Below are 27,856 nucleotides of genomic sequence, written 5' to 3' on the forward strand. Positions count from 1 at the left end.
GGATCTTTAATCATTGCTCAAAAAAAAAGAAAAAGAAGCTAAGTGGCAATCAAAGAACAGCAAGCAGCAAGGTAATCAACTAAGGAACTCATCACTTTTGGACTATTTTGACACATTTTTGACTACTTCTTCAACTGTTAGAAGCTACTGTCATTTCATGTATGAACTTGGTTGCGGACAAAATTTGATTCCATAGAACAAAGTTTTAAGATATCATATGTTAGTGTGAAACATGGATGTTATACTGGGCGTTTAACAAAAAACAAAAACAAACTTTCTGAAATCTCATCAACTTTGAGACGAGGCAAACAGATGGTCAACAATCTTAGCTTACTTCCAGGTCTCATTCCTGTGCTTCTCTGAAAGCTTCATTTGTCACAGGGGCAGGTTTGTCCATTCAATAGACTGACTGTAGTAGAAAAATCACCATTACCATTAGGAGAAAACGCATGTACACCGATTGAAAGGGGAATGTTCGAGCACCTACACAGTTGAAATACTCCCTCTGGTGTTCAGATGCAGCTGTGGTTGGTTGGTGGTGAACACGCTGAATAACACCTGACTGGAGGTTTAGATGATTGGCTGATGACCGAGAAATCTAACAGACATCCGTCATCTGACATTATTTAATGAACACGTCTTCAAGAAGAAACAACACACAGCGATAAACGCCCTCACGATTTAACGAGATTCATCTCAGCATTACAGCTCTCCTGTGAGATTTAAAATCAGCTAAAATCTCCTTTAGGTTCTTTTTTTTTTATTTTTACCCCATTTGTTTCCTGTAGAGGCGACCAGAGGAAGACCAAATGTAGGCCACCACATAACCCTGAAGATATATCCCCCATATGACTGCACTTGAGTCCCATATCTGTGCATAAGCTACGAGTTGCGAGGAAAGCAAAAAGCCACTGCTTATTATGCCTGCATCCCTTCAGCTTACTGTAAAAGACATGATGGCTAAATGTGATAAAACGAGCACTGCATGCCATGAAATTCTTGTGAGACATGGGAGTCCAAGACATGAAATTAGATCTAAATCAGAGTGAAACATTTACCTTTTGCTTTATTTATTTGACTTAAAGTGTTTGAGAGTAATTCCCTGTAAGGGGACTTATTTATACCAGAGATTAAAAAAAGCACTCTGAGAATCGACCTCTTTGACCTTGGGAGTGCCAGAGGGATAATCTCATTCTTTAATGGAATATTTCAATTTTCTGCCACTTTTTTTTTTTAAATTAGAAATATTGGGTCATATTTTAATCATTTGAATGTTCTGGCAGTTTTACAGGTGGAACTCACCTTCGCACTCATATACTTTTCACCGTTATGTCTATGATGAGCATCTTAAATTATTTTCCTCCAGTTGTTTGGGATTATGGATGAACTGACTCTATATTCTTTCATTATTTTCTTCCTTCCAGACGATAACATACGCTAACATTATTAGAGGGGATATGTTAATGACATGCAAGATGCTACTTATTAGTGCAACATCAGACGCATAGTTCCACAGATGCAGTGAAAGCGACTTTTGACATTAAAAAATCTCATCATCTAATTTACTCGTTCATCCATCTGGCACGCTGTCGTTAAGCTTAAATTCATCTGCAAAACTGCGATACATGTCTTCACAGTTCTCAAAGACACTAACATATGGAGCCAGTAAGCAGGCTCAGCCTAATCATGTAAATGGTGATTCCCTTGTTATGTTCTCACTAAAATTTCACGAAATTCCAAAATGTCAACCCTCTACAACCATGAATAGATGAGTTCAGCTAACAAGCTGTCTGCATTTCCTCCATCACCATCTGAACTTGGGTCCTCGGTTGGTTCTCTCAGCCGGTGTGGCAGCTGGCTCGCCCTGCTTTTGATTTATCGGAGTGAGTGGGAAACTATGAGGCTTACTTTCTGACAGCTCTGAGGCTTTTAAATTTAAGATGTCACTGAACTGATGAATAGAGAGGGGTGAGGCTGTGCCTGCCCGCTGGTGCATATGTCACTGTCCAAAGTGATGAGGAACCTTGCCTGCCACCCTGTTACACCAACCTAAACACTCCGGTGGGGATCCTTTCTTTGCTGGGGTTGGACAAATCAGACGTCCACTGTTGTGCAGAGCAGACGCCCATGGGCACCGTATATTCAACTCTGTTCAACCTCATAAAGGTTTAGACAAATGTTTGCTCCCAGCTAACACCAGATTCATTCCTAAACCACACAAGGGACAGTAGGATGAATGCTCTGGTCACCTGCCAGTGCTCGTCATTGTCAAGCGCTCTAAACAGATGGCCTTCAAGTGCTGACAGCATGATCGTATGATTGAGTTCCTCATCCGTACATATAATCTAGATAATCATCTTGATAGAAGGAGCAGATCGTGATGGTAATTATGACAATATGCCTGTGCATGTTTGAGAACACTGGTAGACAATGACATATTCTAAAGGAAAAACTCATGGCCTTACAGAGATGGACAGCTCTTTGCAGTTTATTCATTTACCAGAGTAAGACTGTGCTTTGCAGTGATGAAAGCCAGTAAGCACAGTAGTATGGAGCTGAACCGGGGCCGCTGACTCACCACACAGGCAAAAAAACAACAATGTTCATTATACACAGCGAGATGCCAGGAGCTTTGTCTGCAACATCAGTCAGTAGTGTTCTGTAGCAAATGCATATTGGTTATTGCTGTTTACCAGAGCTCTATTTGTACATTTAAATTGGAGCGCTGGGTAGAACTCCATGTGAGCCCAGCTATAGACTGCATCACGATATACTGTACTGTTATAAATACATATGTCATAGTTTGCTTTCATGTCGTCCTACTTTGCCCCTTAGGTGGGATGCTGAAGAAACAGTTTTTTGTCCTATATTTGCTAAATGCACAAGCAAATGAAAAATATTGACAGTAAAACATGTAATAGTCAATATCATTAGACCGCAAGAATGTCCCCCCACCCCCTCTGCTATTTCCTCCAACACAGGCCAGTCAGTGAACTACCAAATCAGTCCAGTGACCTAGATTTAAGGGTCTGTGTAATTCATTTTTGGGTTACGACAAAGCGCTGTTTACTGTTTGTTTTGTTCACTGTTTAATTTCGAGATTACAAATCTGTCACAGTCCAGTGAGGTCCGTGTTGAGTTTAGCTGTGGACATTAAGTTTTGACTCTTAGTTTGTATTATTCAGTCTTGTCAGTTCCTGTTTTATTTTGTCATCACCTCCCTCCTGTGTCTTGGTCTTCTTTGTACTTCCTGTTTTTGTCTCGCACCTGTGTCTTGTCAGTTTGTTAGTCCTCCTCAGTCACAGCCCTTCTCCAAGTGTCTCTTACCCTGTCAAATCCTCCCCGGCCCTCAGGCTTTCGCACGTTTCTTGTTGTGTCATTAGTTGAGTTTGTATTTTAGTCTGGTTGTCTGGTTCAGTCCTCATCGGATCCTCGTGTTACGTTGCCTGTTGTCAGCACCATCTTGTCTCTTGTGTCGCAAGACTTCAGCAAGTCTTCTTTAAGTTTATTTTCTCATTAAAGTTTTTAAGTTTGTTGCATCCTTTCTTGTTGCTGTCCCTGTGTTTGGGTCCGGCTGCACAACAAAACCCTGACAAACATCTGTAGCAATGGATTGCAAAACAGTAAGGGGGGGTCATAAATTACACCCAGAGGGCTCTCGCAGAGCACATACCTGTGCCAAAGAGATATGACATCTTCAAATAAGAATACGGGTCTGGAACAATTCCAAATTCTAAATGATTGCTTCTCAGCATAAAGCCTGAAACACACTGGGTTTGTCTGTGTTTACACACGAAAAGTGAGTTTACAGGCACCATAGCAGTGGCTAATAATGATCAATGGGGGTAGCCTGATTGCCCAAGTTGATCATGCATCTCTACTTTATGATACAGGTTGTTTTCCACATTCTCATAGCATTCCCAGGTGGCCTTTGCCATAGAGAAACTGCTTGGTTTTTGCTGCAGGGTGTGCAGAACAAATGGAGCCAGTGTGGCCGCTTTGCATCGCTGATATAACATTTGACAAAAGTGTATCTCAGGTATAATAACATCTATTTGCTCTCTTAACAAATCTGCATGCACTATGAATCCAAGTGCACTGTTTGTAAACCGTACACACAGGGACTTTTTCAGGTTCTTTTATCATTGGGGCTGTAAAAAAAATCTACACTGTAGAAGTAAAAGTGCGTACAGAAAGTGCAAGGCCCTTTGATTTGTGAAGTCATGCTCTGAAGCTTCAGTAATGAGGTGATCAACATCTTTGCATTTTACAACCAAATTTAAATGCACAATGAAGTCAAAAAGCACTGACAATCTCAGTAGAGGCGACACTCCCAACTGGTAATCAAGGAAGCCCTTTATTATGCACATCTTTAACCCTTAAAGACCCACTAGCGTCACTTCTGGTTGGATGGGACACCCGTTTGTGGGGAGAGGAAATAGTGTGGCCGCCTGTGGAACTGCAGTTTTTGGCATATTAATTTCACTTTTCACAAGCAAAGATGAGGCATTTCCAAATCCCACAACCACATTCATGTCACACCTACTGTACTGAAGTTATCATTCCTGTAAAGTACTTCCTCTGGACCTATAACTCTCATATATCAGGGGATAGGGGAATAGAGATGCCTATATCTGTGACAATATGTTAGCCTGAATGGGCAGTTGGTAATGATGATAGCAGTTCAGTGCTATGTCGGCCTATCTCCGGGTAATGCTTTATAGAGCAAGACTAACCCGGGAATTATCTGGCCGTGTCCCAAGTTTGCTCATCACTATTACAACCAATAATTCAGCCGGTCTAATTAGAAGCCATACTAATGTAGAAACATAGATCCTGCTAAGAAGACTAAGTTGTTCCCCTGATTGTCTCTACAGCTCTACAGCTCGGTGGACTTCGGGAGAAAATGGCAGCTCGTCCATGAACACGTCACGCCGACCAGATTCTATTGGTGAGTTCTCCTTTGTGCGTCTCTCATTCTGGCCCGTTCCTCTTCTCCCAACTTTTGTTTACTTGCGAGTGCAGAAACTGTTGCTCATGTTCTGTGCCACAGAGCAAGTGATATCGATGGCTTCGAACAAGCAGTGTGACTGACTGGTGATGCTGTGAAAATTGTGCACTTTTTCCTCCCCTGATACAATCAGGCAGAGATTAATCTCCTCCTTTAGAACACAATTTGTATTCAGCATCCAATAGCAACGTTGCCCTCTACTTGATTTCACGTACACGTCTGGCTCATACCAGACGTGTTGCACATAAATACTCTATTATTTTTACATCAGCAGAGGAAGGAAGGGGAGTTGGCGCTTTCTTACAGCTGTAGATACAGACGTGTACATACAGTATGAGGGGAGATATGACTAATAATGTAACCAGGACATCTCTGTCACCTCTTATCCCATCACATCTGCTGCCTTTGGCCCTCGCAGACCGTGCACGCTCATCACTCGTCTCCCTCCCTCTCTGAGGTGGCTGGGGTAAACCCACTAATCATATTTTGAAGGGGCGAAAGGTTGACGCGAACTCCCCGAATTTCCCATATTGATTTTAAGCTTGCTTTACGTGTCTTTTTTAACTTTTTCTGTTAAGAGTGAATTTGTATAATGGGAGATTTAATCCCTTTTTGGACTCTGCAAATATTAAATTCTCAGGACTGACCAGCTGTTTCTGCTGCTGTTGCCTTCACCTACATTTCCAAACTTTGTCCTTGATCTGGACAGTATGCAGCAAGTCCAATAATACCCAGAACTGAGGAACAAATACAATTTATCCAGCTGAAGGTTATACATCGATACCTCTCTTTAGTTGTTGATATATGACCTCCTATTCATTGGTGATGTATTTTCCTTTCCCGCTCATCTGCAGATGGCATTATGTAGACTATTTAATCCACTCAGAAGCAGTTGATTGAAACATCTAATGCTCATTTCCTTTCGCAACATGTTAACAGTTCCCTCAAAAGCCGCTCTATTAACTATTAACAAAACTATCGTCGTTACTGGCCACGACCTGGTGCTGCTCTCAATACATCGCAGAGAAAAGTCCTCAATAATGTGGACCACCTACATCATCAAAGCCTCTTCAAGGACACGGAACCACAGGACAGGCATCAAGCAATGGCTCGGCCCACCTCCAGTTGGCTGCATTTAGACAATGGTTCATCTGCCTGCGAGGCATATGAAATACCTCCACAATGGGAAAGCTGTCCATTCAGCCCATTCATCCACAAGCAGTGAAATGAGCAAGAAAGCCAGATTTTGCTCAGAGATATACACACAATCAGAGTGTGGTGACCCCACACCACCTCGCCAATGATGAGGAGAATGTATTTGTATTACAGCATTTCGCTGGAGGCGAACCAGCGTGGAGTTGCTGGAGTAGTATAATGCGTCTTTTTCTCAAGCGGAAACTTTACTGTATTATCTGTCTTTTACTAACTTGAACAATCTCTAATTTTTTTGTTCCCCCACCTCCTCTACAGACATTTTTTTTTCATTCTTTTATATCCCTTTCTATTCAATGTTGCTATTCTTATGTATTTTTCTATGGCTTGTCATTGTATCCCAGGTCTGTCTCAGGTCTGGACAAGGAGCCAGATCTGGTCCACATGGAGGCTCACACACCTGATGGAAGTGAGTGTCTGCTACACACACACACGTATACATCCAAAAGCGGTAATGAATAGGTCTCTGTGAATTTCTCCCAGACTATAGAAGGCGTCCCCTGGGAACCTGCTCTGGCTCGCCTCCCTCAAAAAAACAGCATGCGAATCTTGATTAATGCGCTCTTTCTTCTCTTTCTTTTCATTTACTGAATGTCAGCTCCACACTACTAAATGGCAATACCACCAAGGTCTTCCATAGGTGAAATTGTTTATGCAAGTCTGTGATGTTGCAGTCACAGCTCTACAGTATGAAAAATAAACATTGCTTCTCTCTCACACAGCCACAGTATGATTGACAGGTGGCGATGGTTGTCTGTGCTATCTGCACATGATAAGACTAGATAACAATAAGAAAGAGAGGCAATTAGTCAAGGGAAATGTAAATGTCAGACAATAAATATGAGTGGAACGCAGCCTGACACAGTTCAAGCTCGTTATATAAATATCTGTGAGCACTGTTGTATCTATGTAATCAATTTAATCAACCTGCAATGCAGAGAGCGCCTCAACTGATGACTCATGACACAAAAGATACACTGCTGCAAGTCTGTATGCTAAGATGTGTAACTTTAATGGTCAGAACCTTGTCTGATTCTCCCAATGCGACAGGTGTGCAGTACATCACATGCAGAGCTCAGATGTGCACAGAGGCAAACAGGAACTACCCGTTCTCTGGATACATAGACATCAGCTCTTTGGTGGTTCAAGATGACTACATATTCATCCAGGTGGGTCAACGCCACCTACCACCTGGGCAACATGTGTGCCACTATGACCAATGTTATTGTTTCTATGTGTTTGGGCTGAGCAATTTTGTATGGACATACCTTGAGGTATTGCATAACAGTACCACTTTTGGCTGGCCTATGCTCCACTCCTTTTGCTGCACGTCACTCCCCGACTCTCTTCTGTCCCCCACAGTCCAGTCAAGGAACACAGTTATATCAGAGCTACGTTATCCAGGGATGGAAATAAGTTTTTCTCAGGTCATTGCACAGGCTAATACACTAAGATTCTCCATTGAGAAACTGACAGGAGAAGAATACGTCATTGAAAATTAATGATAAAAAGATAAAATAATGTTATCTAGGCTGTATATATTGAATGACTGACAATTCAACTTGTTATTAGTCCATTGAAACCAAATTTTTCCTTTTGTGGCTTCTGATCTATTTCTTATGCCATTACTAAAGACTACTTTTTTCCCAGTAACAGCAGAAAATTTCCTACACTTTTGCACACACAGAGGGAAGCCTCCACTATATTTTATATCACAAATAAAAATGAATTATTAGTCTCACAGTAATCTTTTAGTTTTAATAGGTTTTAATGTGTTTTAAGGAAACATGCCTCTTTGCTACTACAGAAAACTAAACATTACTGTTGCAGGCATTAATGCATGTTGCATCTTAACTGTCTTAATGGAGGACTCTCAGACAGAGGGACAAAACAAACCAGCAGAAATACAAGCTTTGGTAGCTTTGGCTAACAGGTTGGCGAACAAGTGATGTTTCGTGTCTGACCACCTTGAAAATATCAGCCCGATATGTCGGAGTAATTACCCACTTTCTGTGTTCTGTTTGATGAGATCATTTGCATAAAACAAGAGAAGAGAGAGTTTTTGCTTATCTGTGCGCTCATTAATCCACAAACTCTTTGATTTGAGCTAAAAACAAACTGTAACCTTTGCACCAAACCAAAAGTGTTTTGTATTTAGCTCAAATCAGAGTATTTGTTGATTGTTGGGCACACAGCTGGGTTAAGAAGATGTGGATTATAAAACAATACATTTATGAGTTTTAAACCGACAATATTTGGCAGTTTTACTGTTGCTGGCTGTCAGTCACCGTTAGCTTCAAGCTAAATATACATGTCTGATTCCTCCTGCCTTCTGGAGTCACCAAGTAGTGACGTTGGAATGTTGGAAACTGTCCTCATAAACTTAAGACACCTACTAAATCTGTGGGAACGTGAAATATCACTTTAATCTGAGCTCTCCTTGGGTTTTATTAGGATTTCTCCTTCTGCCATTGTCTTGGTGATCTGTTCTCCATTAATATAAATTATCTTGCACAGAGCTTATATGTTAAAATCCTTGTGCTTGAACCTCAACTGAACATTTGTGCTTTGTTTTTCAATTATGCCGGACTAGGTTTTAATATTTATCCAAGGCACTGTCTGCTGTGTCATATTAATCACAATTAGTGTTACAGAAACATCTGAAATGTTAATGTCCTGAATTCAAAGTAACACGGATGCAATTTATGAGTTGTATTTTAATTTCCCCTCCACAGCATGAATATTATTTACTATGACATTATGCAAATTAGGTTTCATACATTTAAAAGTCAACAGGGAAAGTTAGCATAAAAAACAAAAACAATTTATTCAAATCTACCTCCAAAAATGTTGTGTTGTTTTGCAGGTACTGCATTATAACCTCTTCACTTATTAAAAGTTTGTCTTGTTGCAAAGGTGACTATGAGGTTAGAACACACTGAAGGATGCAAGCACCCTCACCACACATCTGATCAAAGTCTTTATTTTCAGAACCAAAAACTTACACCCACATGGACTAATGGAGTAAAACATAACAGCCGTCACGAGCAATCATGAGGATAATAATCCTCCCTTTTAATTGAACACGTTTGAGAGAAGGGCTGATTATTTTTCAGTGTCATTTAAAGTGTGTGTTTGGAGCTAGTGAACTATTTTTCAATTGCATATGAAATAGGCTTGACTAATGGATCAACTTTAGCCTTACACAATTTCCTGAATTAAGGGAACGATATTAATGAATTTATGATAGTCATACTACATGTTAGACTTTTTTTCTTCGGATGTGCAACAGCAGGGGTTCCTGGAGACAACGGTGGTAAAAGGGGGGGGGGGGGGGCAAGGCGTGTATTGAAATGTGTTCTCAAACTATTTAATCAATCATTAGTCTTTTAATTTGCTTTCAAGTTTTGTTTTTGAGTTAAAATGATGATGTGGAAAGGTTGCTCTGTAGTTTAGAAAGGATACATTTATAACATTCGCTAACAACTTCATCAAAATGAAATTAAGAGTTGAAAGAAAAATGTTTTATGATTTTTGTACGTGGTTATGGTCTTCATGCGGTTGCATGGCCGAGGTGGTAGAGTGGCCGTCATTGGGTTGGACCCCCAGCTCCTCCAGACAGCTCCTGGGAAAGATACTGGACCCTTAATTGTTGCTGATACCTTTCAGAAAAAGTTGATTCATTATATTAGTGCGACTAAAACTGGACTTTTGAAATACATGTTTCATTTTGGTGGGTGCTGACATAAAAACAACCCATTTCTTGACAACCAAATAAAACTTTATACTGTCTCAACGTAATTCGCTGTCTGATTTTCTATGATAATCTTTCGATTTAAGTCAGAGGAGCACCAATGACTTGGAGTGTCACGCCAAAGGTTGACCAGTTGAACATCTGATGCTGCAGGACAACCTGCACCCTGGAATCAGTCTTCTTCTCTGTCAGTATATTGATTTTTCTCCAGTACTTTTTGTACTTGAACAACAACAGTCGTCCAATCAAATGGCCAGATCAAGTCATTGCTTTGTCTAGAGCCTAATCAAGCTATAGTTATAGCAAAAAAACAATAGCCTCAACAAACTGTAGTTACAGAAATAACTATAGCATATTGGAACTAACGTTATTGCTATGATAGCCTAATGGGGCTGTAGATAAAGCTATGAATTTAGCTTGATTAGGCTATTGCCATAACTTGATTAATGTATGGAAAGTCTTCATGTGAACATGTTGTAAAGCCCACTGAGTGGAGGATGGATAGAAAATGTCTCCATGAATGGGGTTATTATTCAACTTACTCATGTTTAGGCAAAAAATAATTAAGTTATGTATTGAAATGAGGCTTGAATGTAACTCAAAGGCCCGCCTCCTACTGCAAACACACTCAAAGTCGCTTAAACGGGATTTTAACACCAACATTGTGTGATGGTGAACCAGAAATGTGGTGACAGCTGAAAATGTACCTCCATCTTTCATAGTTCTGTAAGGTGTCACAGAAAAGTTGAATTTGTATTCATGTATTTTAATTAACATCATGTACATTTTTTAATGTCTAATGCAGGAGCTGCATTGTCACTCTGCAGTATGTGGAGTTCGTTGTACACTTTTTGTGAACAAACCTTTAAAGTACCATGTGTTTGTGAATAAAAATCACTATTTGACAAATCAAAACCTCAATAGGGATTAAAATTGTATTGTAGGTGGAAGAGGTTATCAAAAAAATCTGACGACAGGTGTGCAGGTTGAGTAAACAAGATAAAATAAAACAACGCCCACAAGGTCCACACTACATATGATGTGCTATATTTGAAGATGGTCTTTGACCAAAATGTTGAATTTATAAAATCTGTCTCATGTGTGAGAGGAGACAATGTGTGTGTTCTTTTTTCTACCAAGATAGAATGAAAAGATGAAAAAATAAAGGTGAGTAGTTGTAATGTTTGAATGGTTACATCTCACTTTATCTTCCTACATGCAAGTCCTGGGTCCAGGACCCTTCCTGGCCTTGGCTTCTCATGAGACAATAAAACAGAAAGAGTTGTTCTCCAAAGATCCTTCAGCCCTGCTGACCTCTTCCAAGTAAACTGACAAGCAGTCAACTTAAAACTCCCCTTCAATTCAAGCACCTCCGCATTTAAACGTGTTACAGACGAAGTATCCTGAAAGGGATGGGGGGGGGGGGGGATCAATCATACCAATTCCTCTTAAAGTTCAAACTGCCTCTGGTTACCCCGCCATCGATCTCCTGCTCTTCTCTCGATTGCATGTGGGACTGTTCTGCAGTGTTCACTGCAACCCAATATATTTCCTCTAAGAGCTTGTTTTCTCTCCTCTGAGCCATTCAGAGCACTCACACCATCAGTAAAAGAATCAGCCCTGTCAAACCACATTACTCCTGATATCACTTCTCCTCACCAGACAGCTACAAGTTCCATATGAAGGTTTTCCTCTAAATGATTTCATGTCATTATTGATAGGAAGGAAAAAGTGTGTGGGTTATGAAGTGACATTGTGTGTGTGTGTGTGTGTGTCAAGGCCTTGGCCTCTGTGTCCTCAGGGCTAATGGCCATTCAACACCTTGTGTTTTCTTGCTACATAATCTTACAACTAACACCTCGAGGTGTTTGCAAAGAGTCTGCGCCATTAAGGCAGACTTTTTTTGGTCCGACAGCAGATGAGTCTTGGTCAGGCAACTTAAAGATTTCTCTTGACAAAGAATAATGAGACTATTGATTGTCCTGCGAGATATTTACCAAAGTCCACTTTGAAACCAGCAGGTGCATTGATATCTAAAGAGGGCAGCATCCTCTGAATGCAAGGCAGAATATAAATGCTATAAATGGCTGTCCCAAAAGAAAGAAAGGATACACCCAGTAGCACCTTGAAATCCACCAGGCCAGACAGAGGGAGATAGAGAGAGAGAGAGAGAGATGTGCACTTTGATCAGCCACTGTAATTTATTGGAGAAAATATGATCCAGTGTCAGTGATGAGGCCTTGCTACAAGGTGGCCTCTTACTCACTCCATCACCAGAGTGCTAAAAAAGAAAAATGTTACTAAAGGTTCAGCTGGAATAGAAACAGACATTCATAAAAAAAAGGAACCTGTACATGGATTCAACTGGGTTTTATATGTTGTAGGTTCCAACGTCAGGACGAGCCACGTATTACGTGTCCTACAAGAGAGACTCATTCATCCAAATCAAACTGCCCAAATACTCCCTGCCTAAGGTAAGTTGCAGCAAAAAAAAACTATGAACGTATAAATAATTAATCTTTGGTAAAAGTAGGCATTCGGTGCTACGCTGGCACCACAGTGGCATAGAGTCATGCAGGAAGTAAAGTAGCATTGCTGAATGTCCGGTCAATTCAGTTGAATGTCTGAAACCAAGGCAATGGTCACCACTAGTTCACAACATTTTGCTTTACAGCATATGAATATATGAATTTCTCAGTTTTTACATGTTTCAGAGTGCACTTACATTTAGCCCGATGGCCTTGTGGCAGGCTAAAGCGTGATCGTCCCACTCCCCTGTCAGCCTGCACTCACATTGGTTTGAGTACGCTCATGTCATCACTGAGCTGTACGGGTCTGACATCTGGCTGGGACTCCCCTGGCTCTACTTTACACACATGCACCAACAGTAGATTAGCTTCAATCTTTAATAAACAGCTAGTAAGTGAGTGGTAGGCAGAAGACATATAGAAATTCTAGAACTGGAAAATTCTCTACTGTCTACTTCACTGGCTTGCTGTATGCATGACTGGCTGCTGTCTACGTTACGTGATTGTACAAATGTACTGTGCCAAACCTGAGGGCGAGGGAGTGAGTGAGTGCTTGAAATGGTGGTAGGCTAAATGAGACTATAGAGGTTGTAAATGAGACATTGTATGTATCTGCACAGAAGAAGCCGACGCCTAGTTGGTCCAGTGATGTTGACTTCTGGATAGTTATTATGCTATATACCCATGCAGGATTCTACGTTTATTGGCCAGTTTTGGAAAAGAAACTGTTAACTTTCCTGTAAATTCTGTCTCATGCTACTCATACTTTTTTTTCTGTGGCACTACCTGCAGAGAGAGAGAGAGAGAGAGAGATTCCATACAGTTTATCATCAGCCATTTATATTCCCACCACATCATTGATCTCATGACCAGTCCCACAGGGTCAGCATGCTCTAATCTGTCACCTCTCCACCCCCAGTCATAACTCCTCTTAATCTCTCCGTGCTCCCTGATAGGATTTACACATTGTCAGCACTGATGAGAAGCAGGTATTTGCGGCGGTGCAGGAGTGGAACCAGAATGACACCTATAACCTCTACCTGTCTGACACCAGAGGGATCTTCTTCACCTTGGCCATGGAAAATGTCAAGACCACTAGGGGCATCGGGGGGAACCAGATGCTGGACCTGTACGAGGTAAGCATCTGATTGGTCACCCTGGGGCGATACATACAGGAAGGCTTTCATTGATCGGATCGAGGGGAATTTACAGGGACTATTACTGTCCGTTGCCTATTTGGATCTCCTATAAACTGCAAGCGCATGCATGCACCAATACACAAACCAGCACAAAGGGACTTTAAAAGCTAGTGGTTACATGTGACATAAATTCTGTTTTTATGTCCAGCTGCACAAAATGTCCATACTGTATCTTCCAACGACTGGAGGTAATCAATACCAGTGATCCAACATTTACTTTCCAGATTCCAAACCAGAAGCTATTTTCCTCCTGAGGGGGGTCGAAGTAATTTAAGGGCAAGTAATTCCTAATAAGGATAATATTGTGATGTGGGGTGGGGGGGGGGTTTAGCTGCAGCCAAATCTGGGCGCTGCCACCCAGGGGAGGTGGTGAGGGCAGAGGCAAGATGGGGTGGGGAGAGGAGGATGGGGGGTGCATTTCATGTGTGTCACCAACATGGGTGGAATTCTCCTGGAGGATAAACAACGGGGCCGATGTCCTTCAGGAGCTGATAAGATTGCCGTGTTTGGGTTTGAGGCAGAGAAGCACACATTCCAGTCCGTACTGTCAAATCCAAATTAATATTCTATTTTATTTTCCTGGTCCTCAGCATCAACCTGTTCGCAAAGCAGTCAACTCCTCCGAGATGATTTCCACTTTGCGTTTCAGTTCCTGAACTAACACAGTCAGTTGTTGCACTGCTTTGCCAACCTTGTTAATCATGACGGCCAGATGTGGAGATCCAGATTTGGCGTCGTCTTGCCAATTTTGCAGTAACTCAGGGCACCTCCAAGTCCAAGGAGGAGAGGCCACACAACCAAATCCAAACAGGTAGAGGTCCTCGATATCCTCCATGGAGAGTGGCGTCAAGCACACGACAGGACACCTTCCCCACGAATCGGAAATAATAGCCAGCTGGATGGGTTCCATCCAGGCAGGCAGGCTCCTCCGATCCTGGTTTCCTTGTCAAAATGATGGTGTCAGTAGCGTTGACAGACCAGCTGATCACTTCCATGGTTATTAAAAAGCAGTATGAAGTAGGCTGGAGAATTCACAGCCGAGTTGAGATAGAGAGTTGAGACAGAGATAGAAACAAGACAGAATGGAGAGAAGATAGAAGGAAAGAGGAGTGCGACCAGCCGCACCAAAGTCCCAGACACAACCTTTTCCTTTCTTTTGTCTATTTTTTTGGAAAATAACATTCAAAATAAAAGTGTTTATTGATATTAGAATGATTCAATTGCAAGAAAAGTGCTTGTGATAAAAGCAAATGTGACTCAAACTATGCATCGGAGGTAGAGCCGTGTCGTGTTCATAGAATGAGACAGTCAAAGCATGTTATATAAAATGAGATCTCACATGGCTGAAAATGTAAAATCCTGCCCACCCCAGGAGAACAGAATGGTGAGTTGTGCTCTACACACTCCTGCATTCAGGGGAGAGTCGAGGGAAAAGTATGAGTTCTTTCCAAAATCATGAGAGGAGACGTGTTCTGTTGAATGTATAAACAGTGCAGGTGAATACACACATCCAAAAAGCAGGTGTAGAATCCACATTACATTTATAGTCCAAAAAAAGGTTCAACTTATATTGTATTTCCAAGCAAAATAGTACTTGGATTATTATCGTCATCATTCCATGACATTCTGTAGACTAAAGTCTGACTCTTCTTTAAAATTTCTGTGGGACATTTACTACAATTGGCTGCCTTCCTCAGAAATGGAGCACTGTGTTGCTGATCAAATCAAGTACTGATGTAGAACTGTCAAAGCTCTGATGTGACGTATTTGGAAATGAATATAAATTTGACTGACAACAAAAAATGCTCAACTTCATGATATCATATGACAGGATATAATGGAAAGTTTATAAATATCAGTGCCAGCAGACGTGTGTGTATCTGTGTGTGTGTTGCTGTTCTTGGCGGCAGTGGTCCTCCATCTTCTTGACATCAGACATGTACAATGTAAAGAGCATGTTTAATGGGACCCACTGTCATGCACCTCTGGACTTGTAATGACCTTGTTAGCTTGCTGGCTAGCTACTGTATGGGCTCCCATTAGCATTCATAGCAAGAGGGTAGAATTCCCACCTTCTCCTCTCCCCAGTGAACCTAGTTTATCACTCCGACGCTGGCAGGTGTGACTGAGAGAGTGAAGGAAGTGAGATATTGACCAGCAGCTATGGCAGTGCAGCGGTAATTAACAATGCCATTACTTCTCCTGCACAGTATGCGGTGATGGGGGGGGGGGGGGGGGGGTGTCAGAATGAGTGTGTGTGCATCTCCTATTACCATGCAGCAGTAGTAAAGGAATTCCACCATGCGGCATGAGATGATAAGGTTTTTTCAGACATTTGTCACATGGTCGGAGCTGTGTTCTAAACAAGAGATAGATGATACACTGCTGTGTGTGATAAATCAGACCCATTACACACAGGAAGATATATGCTGGGGAACTTGTGACATTTATTGCTGCTAAACCTTGAGAAACTGCACTTTCCAGACCTCATGCTCCAGAGTGAGGATTCAGCTCCAGTCAGACCAGAGAGGAAAGAGCAAGTCAGGAGAAGTTGTCTTGCTCTTCCACCCCTGTTTTCTATTTCTACACAGAAAAAATGCACAATTATTTTTAAATTAGAATAATTATTTCATTGTCAATCAGTCTGTAAGTCAGTAATCAGGAGCCTTTGTTTCGCAAACTACTGTCTTGTTGACATCTGGGCTCCACTTCACCTGCTAGACTTCCCCTCAGCCTGTGAAGTGGTTAAGCAGGTGGCTCGCTGACAATCATGGCTCTGATTGGCTGAGCTTCACTGTATCAGGAATCATTTATCTCTCTGACATGGCGATAAACATCTCTGAGTGATTGACTGAAGTCATGAAGTGGGTTGTTGTTGAAGGAGAGGAGTAGATAATTCCTCTAATGATGTGCCTCCTTCATGTTTATGTTTCTCTGCCAGCGCACTTAAACCCACAAAGCCGTGATTCAACAAATGAGCCATATAATACACAGTAGAAAGCTCAATTGCTTCACATTAAATAATTGACTATTCCCTGCTGTTCAATAACGGCACCTCATCTTCACCAGGAAGCAGCCAGATTGGTACACATAGTTGGGTCTGACTGATGTGAAATGCAGGCAGTCGCTGAATACATACTGTATTAAAGTACATTACTGTCTTTTGCTTGCTAACATGTTAATTTTATTTGTCTTAAAAACAGTGTATACTATAGTATTTACATGTTTTGTACACAAAGAACTTTCCATTACAGAGTTTTTTTTTTCAACATTAATCCAAAAACTAATGTTAGGTGACTTTGAGGTCCAGGGTTGACTTTGAGGTCCAGGGTGGCTCACAGAAATCCACCATCACTGCTCTGTGGGTTAAATCATTTCAGCAAATTTTCTTCTTCTTCTTCTTCTTCTTCTTGTTATTATTATTATTTTAGTCCATCGGTACAATAACCGCAACAGTTGTCATGCTACAATAGCTGTATTGTAAATGCAGTAATCAGCTGATGTTATGTAACCACAACACTGTATTTGTCTTCTATTCTGGTATGAGGGTTACATTTGAATTTATGTAAAATGCAAAACGAGCTCTATGCACAGAAGATAAAAGCTGATCAGTCCAGTTCTGTTGTTTAATTCCCTTTTGTGTGATAAAAGTCAGCAGATCCCAGTGATGTACAAGTGATCAGAGATGGTAGTCGAGTATAAAAAGGCATTAAGAAATAAAAGATTTTGCACCATTTACCACTTGTACATCAAATTAGTAACTCACATTTCTGGGACAGGCTTCACTGGAGGTACCAGAAATTATTAAGACCAGCAGGATGTTCACGTCTTTGCTCAAGACATTTTACAACCCAACCCACATCCTTTATTTCCACTTGTAGCACATGAGCATATTTCCAAAAATGCTGTGGTATTCATCTAATGCTGCACTGCTGAGACTCATCTGTGCTGTAGAAGAAGATCTATGTCTGCGTCCTTAACTTTGTTGTCAAAAAAGTAGAATGTGGGTGCCGTGAGTGATGGATTGAGGGAAAAATCTGCTGATAGGATGGCATACCTCTCCTATTTGCATGCCAGTGTTTTGTAAGTGTGTGCGTGTGTGTGTGTGTGTGTGTGTGCACATGAGTATGCATGATAAGAGAGGTGGGGGGAAATAAATAATTACTGCAGCCATAGACAGGTGGGTTGGATAAGGAAGGGAGGACCCTCGTTAGCCGCATCCATCCCGAGCTCCATGTTTCTCTGACAGTGTCAGAGGCACTGCCTATTAGTGCCACTTACACAGACGTGCCCCTTCAGGGAGGGAAACACATCCAACTAGAGCCTCTCACTATGGAAACCTTTTGGAAACGCTCTGTCCTTTCTACTGCATATCATACCGAGGTTTGGTTGAGGAAGGCGTATGAGTAACAGCCAGGAGCATAGAAGAGGAGTGTGTGTCTATATGTGTTGGTGTGAAGGGAGATCCAGTCTCATGTCAGTGGTCTTGCTTTTTTTCTGTCTGAATTGCTGAAACATGTAAGAATATAATTACTGATAGCACTTAGCAGGGTGTTGGAAAACACAGCTGACTCTGCTGATGTTGTCAGCTGCAGTAGAAAAGAATAAGCAGACCGTTTACATTTAACTGAGTTTGTGTTATGAAGATTGCTGCGACAATCCACGTAACGTCCCTTCTGATGGGTGCATCGGGTACACTTTATCTCCTGCAACTGAGAACCAAACTGCTGGGGAAGCGTTTGAGAGATATAAAAGCTCCTCTGTTGGTTTGCATTAATAGGAAGAAGATTAGAGCCAATCTGTTATGGTTCTGTGTCCATCAGGTGGCAGGTATCAAAGGCATGTTGATCGCTAACAAGAGGCAAGACAACCAGGTCAAGACATTCATCACCTACAATAAAGGCCGGGACTGGCGGCTCCTGCAGGCCCCCACCACTGACCTGGAGGGAAACGACATCCACTGCATAATGGTGAGATACTGTTTCTTTACTCTACTTTGTTATTAAATGGAGATGTAAATATTACTGTGGTACGAGAGTATTTATTAATACTTCTATTCTTAACAGCTGATGGGTGTGCAGATACTTTTATGCTGTTCTTTAAAGTAATAATGGACCATTTCATCCAGGAAAGTTCTCAAGAAAGTCAAGTCAGTTGTTTAGGGTTGTGCAATAAAACTGATACTGCCAGATATTATGCTTTTTTTTCTGCGTGGATCATCTAGTATCAATATCCTAATGGAGTTTTTTTACATATAAAATCATCAAGTATTATGGCAGCTATCGTTCAGATGTTTTTACTGCAGCTATATTTAGTGTGTTCAGTAACGGTGTGTGACTGTGCAACATTGCAAACATCATTTTTCTTGAAAAAGTCTCCATCAGATTAATGGTGACCCAACTGGAAAGGCAGCAAAGTCTATTTAGCCTAAGCCAAACCTGGTACCTCAGTGGCCCGTGTTGGCCGCCCAAATGCCCAAAACATTATGAATTCTGCTTTTTTATGCTCATGTGATACATCATAAAGCTGGATTTATAGTTGTGGGTCAAATCAATGCCATAACCTCCGCTTTCTGTCCCTATCACTGTGTACCCTTCCCCCTAGCATCCAATGCAGTCTGACAAGCAGCACTCAGGAACTCTACATTTATCAGCTCAAACTCCAAAATTATTCACTCAGTTTCTGCCCCCAATGTTGAAAATACACAGAGAAACTCAATACAGCAGCATCGAGGCCATAGCACCAACTAGTGTTCCAGCTATGTAATTGCAGCAAAATGCAGCCAGACCCCAGCAGAACTGGAAAAGCCGCCAGCATGCTTCTGCTGCACGGTATCTAACTTTTAAATGAACTGATCAGTCATTGGTTAATGAGTGTTGCTGGGCTGTCAAATACAAAAAATATTACCCAACTATGGTGACTGACGAATCTGTAAAACAAAAGTATACATTTCATTGATGAACTTGCTAGCTGCTACACCCGCTTGCTTTACTTTTAGAAGGTGGTTCTTAAGCCCCTTCATACAGAAGATGCTGTGGCTGTTGCATCACTGGAACGCACACGTATGCCCTCTCTGATTTGCAATGCTTAGCGTATAATGAAGATCTTAACCAAATGACATACACTTGGGGCAGTGGAGGAATGAGTCAGATCAGGCGGTGCCACGGTGGATCTGTATCCTGCGCTGTTAATGTGCCTCCCTCCTCATTAAACAGCCTCATCTGCTAAAACCAACAGGCAGACAGGAGGAATCCTGTAGGAGACTTGAAGATGTTAGCGAGGTGATTTTTGGGTCGTGTTGCGTGGCCTTGCTGTGATTTTGCATTCATGTCTTGTTTTAATTACTGCTGTAGGTTCCTTTTGATTACCTTGTTCAGTCCTGCTGCCCTTGATGCCCTGACACCCATGACACGCTGTCTGCTGCCACAATGAAAGCAGACATGTTTTTTTCTGCTCTGTGAACAAATGTAATTGTCTTCTGTTGTGTGCATGCCCCTGAGACTCTTGTTTCATACTTTAATGCAAATTCCATCACTCTTTGTATTAATGACAGATTAAATGCAATTAGCAAAACATATGGAGGCACAGAATAATGGAAGTGTTTTGTTTTTTTACCCCTTTTAGTCTGTTGTCTGACCCTATCATCCTCATAAATGGCTAATTAAATGGCTGATGAGTGTCTCCTCAGATGAATACATGGTATTTTGACGTCTGTGTCAGCTTATTTCTGTGCTGACATACTCATGCAGCTCCCTGGTTTGTCCTTGTTTTCCAGCCATTTTGTTCACTCCATCTCCAACTACAAATGTCAGAGAACCCTTACTTGTCAGGAACAATCTCTACCAAGAGCTCAGCTCCGGGGATCATAGTTGCCACAGGTAAGACTAAAGACTCAGTGCAGCTAGAGTGCGCTTAAACCTCAGAGCCTTGAGTAAATAACATACTTCCACTGAGCTATTTCTTGTCTTTTATATGCATCATTTTCTGGCCTGAATTAAACTGCAGAGTGAATTGAATTTCAAGTTGTAAAAGGAAGTAGTTTTGGATCCATGCCCTCTCCCCTCTATCTCAGTGATTTTTATTTTTTTTTTGTACTACATTGGGAGGCACTATTAAATCAACACTTCTTCAGTTGACTAATTGTTATGGATGTATTGTGTTCATTTCAAAGAAAACTCTTTTGAGGACATGTAGTCAATTATGTATGAGTGAGAAAAAGCAAACAGCTTGTGTTGTGCAGTGTGCTGTATGTCAGCCTGCAAGTGGAAGAGCGTTTGAGGGAGCTGAAGCCAAGAGTTAAAACTAAAGAGATGTGTTTGCACCAGTGAAGTTGTCAGCAGAAGAAAAGGTCTCTGTGTGTTTGTGTGTGTTTGCCTTTGGATCTGTGTGTTTTGTCTTTGCTTGAGTGTTAGATTGCTGAATAAACATGCATCTTCTCCAAGCCATGCTTACACAGTGTGTCTGTGTAGAGCTTGTGTGTGTGTGTGTGTGTTTGTGTGTTTGTGTTTGTGTGTGTGTGTGTGTGTGTGTGTGTGTGTGTGTGTGTGTGTGTTCTGCTGGCCAAGCCTTTGCTTTGGCACTGTGATTCACTTTGCCCGCTGTGCCTTTTAAGACATCAGCTGGTGCAGAGATCATCTCACCAACATGACAAACACCATCCCGATCAAACCCATGCCTATTTACTGAACCGCGGCCAAGAAAGTAGAACGGATCAACAGAAGATGCCAGTTCGCTTGCTGCACACTTGCAGGCAAACACTTTAGAGGCATTGTGTTGTAACAGAACTCCTCCTCACATGATGTTGGATGGAGGATGCAGGTACTCAGTAGTGAACTCACTCATCACTGCTCTATCTTATTTGCATGGAATGAAAGCCAGCATGATGATGAAAGTACCCAGTGAGTAGAGGGCTTTGGACTCTGACGTCAGCTGATCCCAAATGTTTTCATTCAGTCACCTGCTCCGGGCCCAGCACGGCCATGACGTCCAGGGATTCTGCCTCTCAGCAAGCTCTTGACTGGTGGCCAATCAGAGGCAGAGGGCTTAAGGGAGGGAAGCTTTAAAAAGACGGGAAGAGGAACAGAGGCTGAACTCAGCAGCTGAATCAAGGGCCAGGAGGAAATTTAAAAAAGTTGTATTTAACTGCAAAGCTTCTCTAGTGGAATAAAAATAGAGCTGGTAATGAATATGATATGTCCCTCATATAATACTGTATCTGTGTGATCTGTGCTTTTGTCACGTATTCTGTTGGCAGGAAATATCGGAGCCGAGCTGTCATACAACAATGTTGGCATGTTCATATCCTCAGATGCTGGGAACAGCTGGAGGCAGGTGAGAGTCACATCCAGACCACGCCTGAGATGCTGCTGTTAGGTACAGTGGCTGCTGTTAGGTACAGTGGTTGCTGTTACATACAGTGGCTGCTGTTAGGTACACTAGCTGCTGTTAGGTACAGTGGCTGCTGTTACATACAGTAGCTGCTGTTAGATACAGTAGCTGCTGTTAGGTACAGTGGCTGCTGTTAGGTACAGTGGTTGCTGTTAGGTACAGTGGCTGCTGTTAGGTACAGTGGTTGCTGTTACATACAGTGGCTGCTGTTAGGTACAGTGGCTGCTGTTATGTACAGTGGCTGCTGTTACGTACAGTGGTTGCTGTTATGTACAGTGGCTGCTGTTACGTACAGTGGCTGCTGTTACGTACAGTAGCTGCTGTTAGGTACAGTGGCTGCTGTTACGTACAGTATCTGCTGTTAGGTACAGTGGCTGCTGTTAGGTACAGTGGCTGCTGTTAGGTACAGTGGATGCTGTTAGGTACAGTAGCTGCTGTTAGGTACAGTGGCTGCTGTTAGTTACAGTGGCTGCTGTTAGGTACAGGGGCTGCTGTTACGTACAGGGTCTGCTGTTACGTACAGAAGCTACTGTTAGGTACAGTGGCTGCTGTTACGTACAGTAGCTGCTGTTAGGTACAGTGGCTGCTGTTACGTACAGTAGCTGTTGTTACGTACAGTGGCTGCTGTTAGGTACAGTGGCTGCTGTTACGTACAGTAGCTGCTGTTACGTACAGTGGCTGCTGTTACGTACAGTAGCTGCTGTTACGTACAGGAGCTGCTGGCTTCCCCAGATGTGAAACTGAATTTTGGACTTGTGTCTTATCACACACACACACCCCCAGCCATCCTCTGTGCCCCTCCCCCACTAGCATTATTGCTACAAACTTTAAGGCTCATATCGTCGCCTTCTTAAAATAATTGCCTAAGCCATGTTTTATAGAAAACACAAAAAACTGGAGATAAAACATAAACCATTTATCTGGATCATCATCGCAGGGCCATCAGGAGGAATTAGGGGCGCAGTATCTTGCTCAAGGATACTTGGACATGGTCACTGGGGGAAGTGAGGATTGAACCAGTGACCCTTCAGTTGCTAGACAGCCACTCTACCCCTGAGCCATGCCGGCCCCTTCATAAGGAGTTGATTTAAGCAAAAAAAAGTTTTTGTCAAAATATGACTTAGGCAATTATGTTATCATTATGTTAAGAAGGTGACAATATGCACTTTATAATGAGAAGAACAACAGTGGACGCTTATCTATTATATCATCATTGTTAATTTGTACACATTTTTTTGTGGTTACTGAGAATTGAGAGTCACTGTTACTTGTGGGGTGGGCAAACCGTCACATCCTACATGTATGAGCGCTGAACAGCTGGTCAAACCTGCCTCTGGCCAACATTCTGACTCCTGTACTCTTGAAACATGGTAAATGTGGCCCATTCAAAATACATTCTAACTGCTCTTAAGGTTCAAAACAGCAACAACGCACACTGGCCCTAACTGCATTGACACTTCCTGGAATATTTTACAAATGTGAATGAAGTTTCAAATTCAATTTTAATCCAAATGCAAGAATAAGAATTTGTGGATTGTGTCATCACAAAATCTTATTTTTGCCAATGTAGACAGAATGATTATGTAAAATTGTACAGAGACTATTACAGTCACAGCATGACTGAGGATAGGCAGGCGAAAACAAAACTAAAAAAACTGCATTTCTGTTGAAAATGCAATTTGAATGCTGGAAGCTAAAAGCTGATACTAGACTGGAATGCCTACTTGAAAACTTTAATAAACTGAATAATGTATAAAGTTTTGGAACTTAAATGGTGAAAAAAAATAGTGAAAAAAACTTCCATTACATGACAAATGATTCAGGGAAGGAATATTAAAAATGTCCCCGTTACCTGTGTGTTCAGTAGTCTTATGCTATGAATTTGTGTTTTGACTGCGCTGCTGAAAATATCAGGCACACCACCCTATTGAACTGGCTGCTGTGTTTACTTGCCTAGATTTTACAGTTTATGCATCAGAGATCCAATGGCAAGGAACAAGTCAGAATACTAGTTTGATTCATAAGGGTTTTCTTCACTGTTGTCTCAGTCATATTGTACCGATTGAGAGCTTCTCTTCTCAAAAGTAAAAAGCAAAATGTCTGTGTTCCAAAGTGGTTTAACAGTGGACGGTGGCTTCATGATCACTACCATGGTAATGCAGCTCAAAACCAGATGGTAAATAGCTGAGGCCCTTTGATTCCGGCTGTTACAACAAGGCTTTCCTAACAATATTTTATTAATCAATTTCAAAATGCAGCCTTTCATTAAGCCAATTTGGATCATCCGATATTCTGGCCTGTCATTTAATGGCTTAAAAAAAACCTTTGGCCCTGTGCCGTACTTGATTGCTTAGCCCCTCAGACTCCAAACTCAAAGCACTGTGTTCGTGGCTGTTGTCATCATCACCAATTACAACGTGTCATTGCTTAGCGTCTCCCCCATGCCTCAGTGATGGACTGACTCTGGATTTTTGATTTCGATTGCCTAGTTGGCCTGAACATCTTCAAAGAAGCTTTAATGCTGGACTTGCCCTCTCCTACATACAGAGACAAGTGGCACATTTTGATTGGCTCTGATTTTCAATCGTGAAAACTGCTGCACAGCACTCTTCCTCTTTCTTCACTGAAATCAGTGAAAGAAACAAGGAGGGCTGTAATCACTGTGTTTGATGTCAAACTGAGCAAGCAAATGCATGTTAACCTTCTGCCACATACTGTATGCCCCACTCTACTGGGCAAATGTCAAATCACTGGAATATGATGGAAGCAACAAGAAAGATGGAGAGGTGCATGAACAAAGGCTGCATAACTACTCCTAACTGTCCCAACTCACTGCAGGGTGACTGTCAAGTTTTTTTTGTCTCTCTATTTAATACGGTAGAGAACACAACATGAAGCAACCACTGTGCAAATCGTTTTTTTAGGATATGGTTCCTTGGATATCAGCATCATGTTCAGTTAATCCAGGGATTTTGTGTGTTGACCATGACACGATCATAGTTGGCTTTCTATTGGTGTATTTTTTTATGGTGCCACCACCGTGGAATGTGAAGTTAATTGGTCAGTTATTGCATGACATTGTGTTGTGAGTTCTAGCGAGGCAGCACAAAGTAAAATTTGATATCATGCTAGTCCAAATCAAATGTTCAATGCCGCATGTTCACTTGGTGGTGTTCTGCACTTTCCAAACAACAGTATGGCTTCCTGAAGATGTGTCTTCGCATTGGTTAGCTACTCCTGTCCTGCTTCACTGCAACACACTTAAAATAGTATACCTGGCTGGAGGGAGCAGTGATACTCATTACCGAATCTGTGGAAGTATAAGAAAGACAAAGTACATTACTTTAGCTCGTGACATTCCCTGTTGGTTTCTTGGCTGAGGTCCGCTGTCACCAGGTTGGCAGTGTGTTACGTCACATAGCCCTGTCTAATCCAAAATTGGGCGGTGAGGAAGAGTTTGGGCGGAGCTTAGGCAGGCTGATTGCACAAATTGTGCTCGCTGAAACATGCTGACCAAGCTCGAACCTGCCCAGCTAGTTGTCTGACAAGCTAAAGCTAACAAACTAGGCTGTAGTTCACCTTGCTGCCGCTGGTTGCTGGTTGCTGGTTGCTGGACTTCCCTGCTGAATGTTTCAGGTAAGTTAAAATGGTTCTTTATTAAAAAAAAAAAAAAACTTAGAAAAGTTATCAATCCATTACTGAGACTATAACTATTCTTGAATAAATTAATTTAAATGTCTCACACTATATATGTGTGTGTGTGTGTATGTATATATATATATATATATATATATATATATATCAACTGCAACACTAGATTTTGATTTAAAAAGTGTCCAGTGTTGCTGTTATCAGTGTAAAATTAGTAGTAAATTATTAATTTAGATTTTCACGTAACTTTAATAATGGAGCATTTGATTAAATGTGAATTGATTTAATAGGTCATGTCTTCTATTTTACTGACTTGAATAGTCGCCATTATTATCTCTGTTTCTTTAACTGCCACGTTATTATCTTGACTTTGATTTTTGGCAAAAAAAAGTCTGTTTTTATAGTTTTATAACATGTAAATTTCTTTCAGTGCAGTGCTCTGGGGACCTGTCCTGCCTCACCATGTCTGCTACATGCAGAAGAAACTGCAAGTATCAGTGCTGGTCTTCCTCACCTGAGTAAAACGCTACAAAATGACAGTACATCTGAATGATGTCGGAGTTGAGTCAACATAAAAAATGTTTTCTATTACTCAAAGCATTTATTACCACTCTGTTTGTTTTCCCTTCCAGTCTCAGAAGGGCACCACTGATGCCATCATCATCATCATCATCATCATCATCTTCATCACCCACTGTGGTGGGAACGACACGGGGCAGGTCAACAGTGCCAAGCTGGTCAGCATGATGCAGGGCCTGCACCCAAATGTGCAGATGGAGGGTTGGTGCCAATCCAGCCAAGATGGAAAAAGCCCCGACACGTGTTATCTGTGTTATGGCTGCATTTGTTCATAGCTAATGTGAATAAGTGGAATAAGGACCCTCACATTCGACATGACAGCCCTGGAGTATTTCAGGGTGATAATGTTCATTTAACACCTAGAGGAAGCAATTTGTTTAAATTCCATTCATCCATCCATTTTCAACTGCTTATCCTGATAAGGGTTGTGGGGGGGCTGGAGCCTGTCCCAGCTCATGGCAGGGCCAACACATTCAGCCTGACAACCATTCACTCTGACAGCCACGCCTACGGCCAATTTAGAGTATCCAATTAGCCTAGTCCTCTAGAAAGAAGCCGGAGTACCTGGAGAGAACCCTCGCAGGCACAGGGAGAACATGCAGACTCCACACAGAAAGACCCTGTGCTCGAACCAAGACTCAAACCCAGAACCTTCTGACTGTAAGGCGACAGCGCTGACCACTGCACCACCGTGCTGCCCCTTTGTTTTTATTTGCATCAACTAATTATTTGAAAGACCACCTCTTTCAACTTGCAACCAGCAGTGTTACTATGTTTGAATTCAGCCTTTAGCTTCCATTTTTTAGGTCGAAGCAGTTTTGACTTCCTTTGCTAACTTAAGTTTATTATTTTATGTTCATCATGTTAGAAATAAAGATCTGTAGCCATAACTCGGTTAACACTGCTGCTCCTCCTCATCATCCCCTCTGTCCTTCCTCAATCCACTGTCACCTCCCTTTCTATGGACTCTGCAGTTTTTTTGGCCCTTGCTGGGTACAGCTGTTACAGTATCTTTACAGAGCTTTAGTCCATCATTGTACATGTTAAATATTATCTTTTTGTTGTGTTTTATGTCCTGTATTTATGATTTGCGCGTTATTATGTTTGGTATCATTTTAATAAAAAAGATTCATTTTTGAACACCTTCGTCTTTTGTATTGTTCAATTTCACATTCTATTAAGTCAATTAAAAGGTAGTGGAAATGCTCCACATGTTTAAGCTCTGACCTTTTTAAAACTAGAAAAGGTCAAGAAGAAAATTATAATTATGAAGAGCCAGTTTCTGTATTTCAACTTTCCTCTTGAAAATAACTGCAACAGATGCAGAGAAGGTTTAGGAGAGTGCCCTTTCTTTGCGGCTCCAACTGACGTTGAAAGAATGTGTGAACCTCACCTCAAAGCACTGGGTCAAGCTCTGGCTAAAAGGTCAGAAAGTGGAAAAACAAACTATTGTCTCCACACTGGCTAGTCTTGGAGCCCCCTTGGAGGAATCATTTATTAAAGGCACTGCAAACTCTGAGGTTTTCCTCAGGCA

The 27,856-nt window shown here is 41.6% G+C and overlaps 1 protein-coding gene across 1 annotated transcript in view; it reads left to right on the forward strand.

The window, feature by feature from the left end:
• sorcs3a (sortilin related VPS10 domain containing receptor 3a) overlaps positions 1-27,856 on the forward strand; it is a 246,077-nt gene that overhangs the window by 165,799 nt on the left and 52,422 nt on the right. The window contains exons 5-12 of the mRNA XM_086210510.1: positions 4,878-4,951; positions 6,568-6,632; positions 7,274-7,392; positions 12,362-12,451; positions 13,462-13,641; positions 18,528-18,674; positions 20,480-20,582; positions 21,959-22,035. Coding sequence (XP_086066636.1) covers positions 4,878-4,951; positions 6,568-6,632; positions 7,274-7,392; positions 12,362-12,451; positions 13,462-13,641; positions 18,528-18,674; positions 20,480-20,582; positions 21,959-22,035 — 855 coding nt within the window. The remainder of the gene's footprint in view (positions 1-4,877; positions 4,952-6,567; positions 6,633-7,273; positions 7,393-12,361; positions 12,452-13,461; positions 13,642-18,527; positions 18,675-20,479; positions 20,583-21,958; positions 22,036-27,856) is intronic.

Source organism: Aulostomus chinensis, chromosome 8 (genome assembly GCF_037954235.1).
Source record: "Aulostomus chinensis isolate RoL2024-O1b breed Wild chromosome 8, RoL_Achi_v1.0, whole genome shotgun sequence".
Classification (NCBI taxonomy): domain Eukaryota; kingdom Metazoa; phylum Chordata; class Actinopteri; order Syngnathiformes; family Aulostomidae; genus Aulostomus; species Aulostomus chinensis.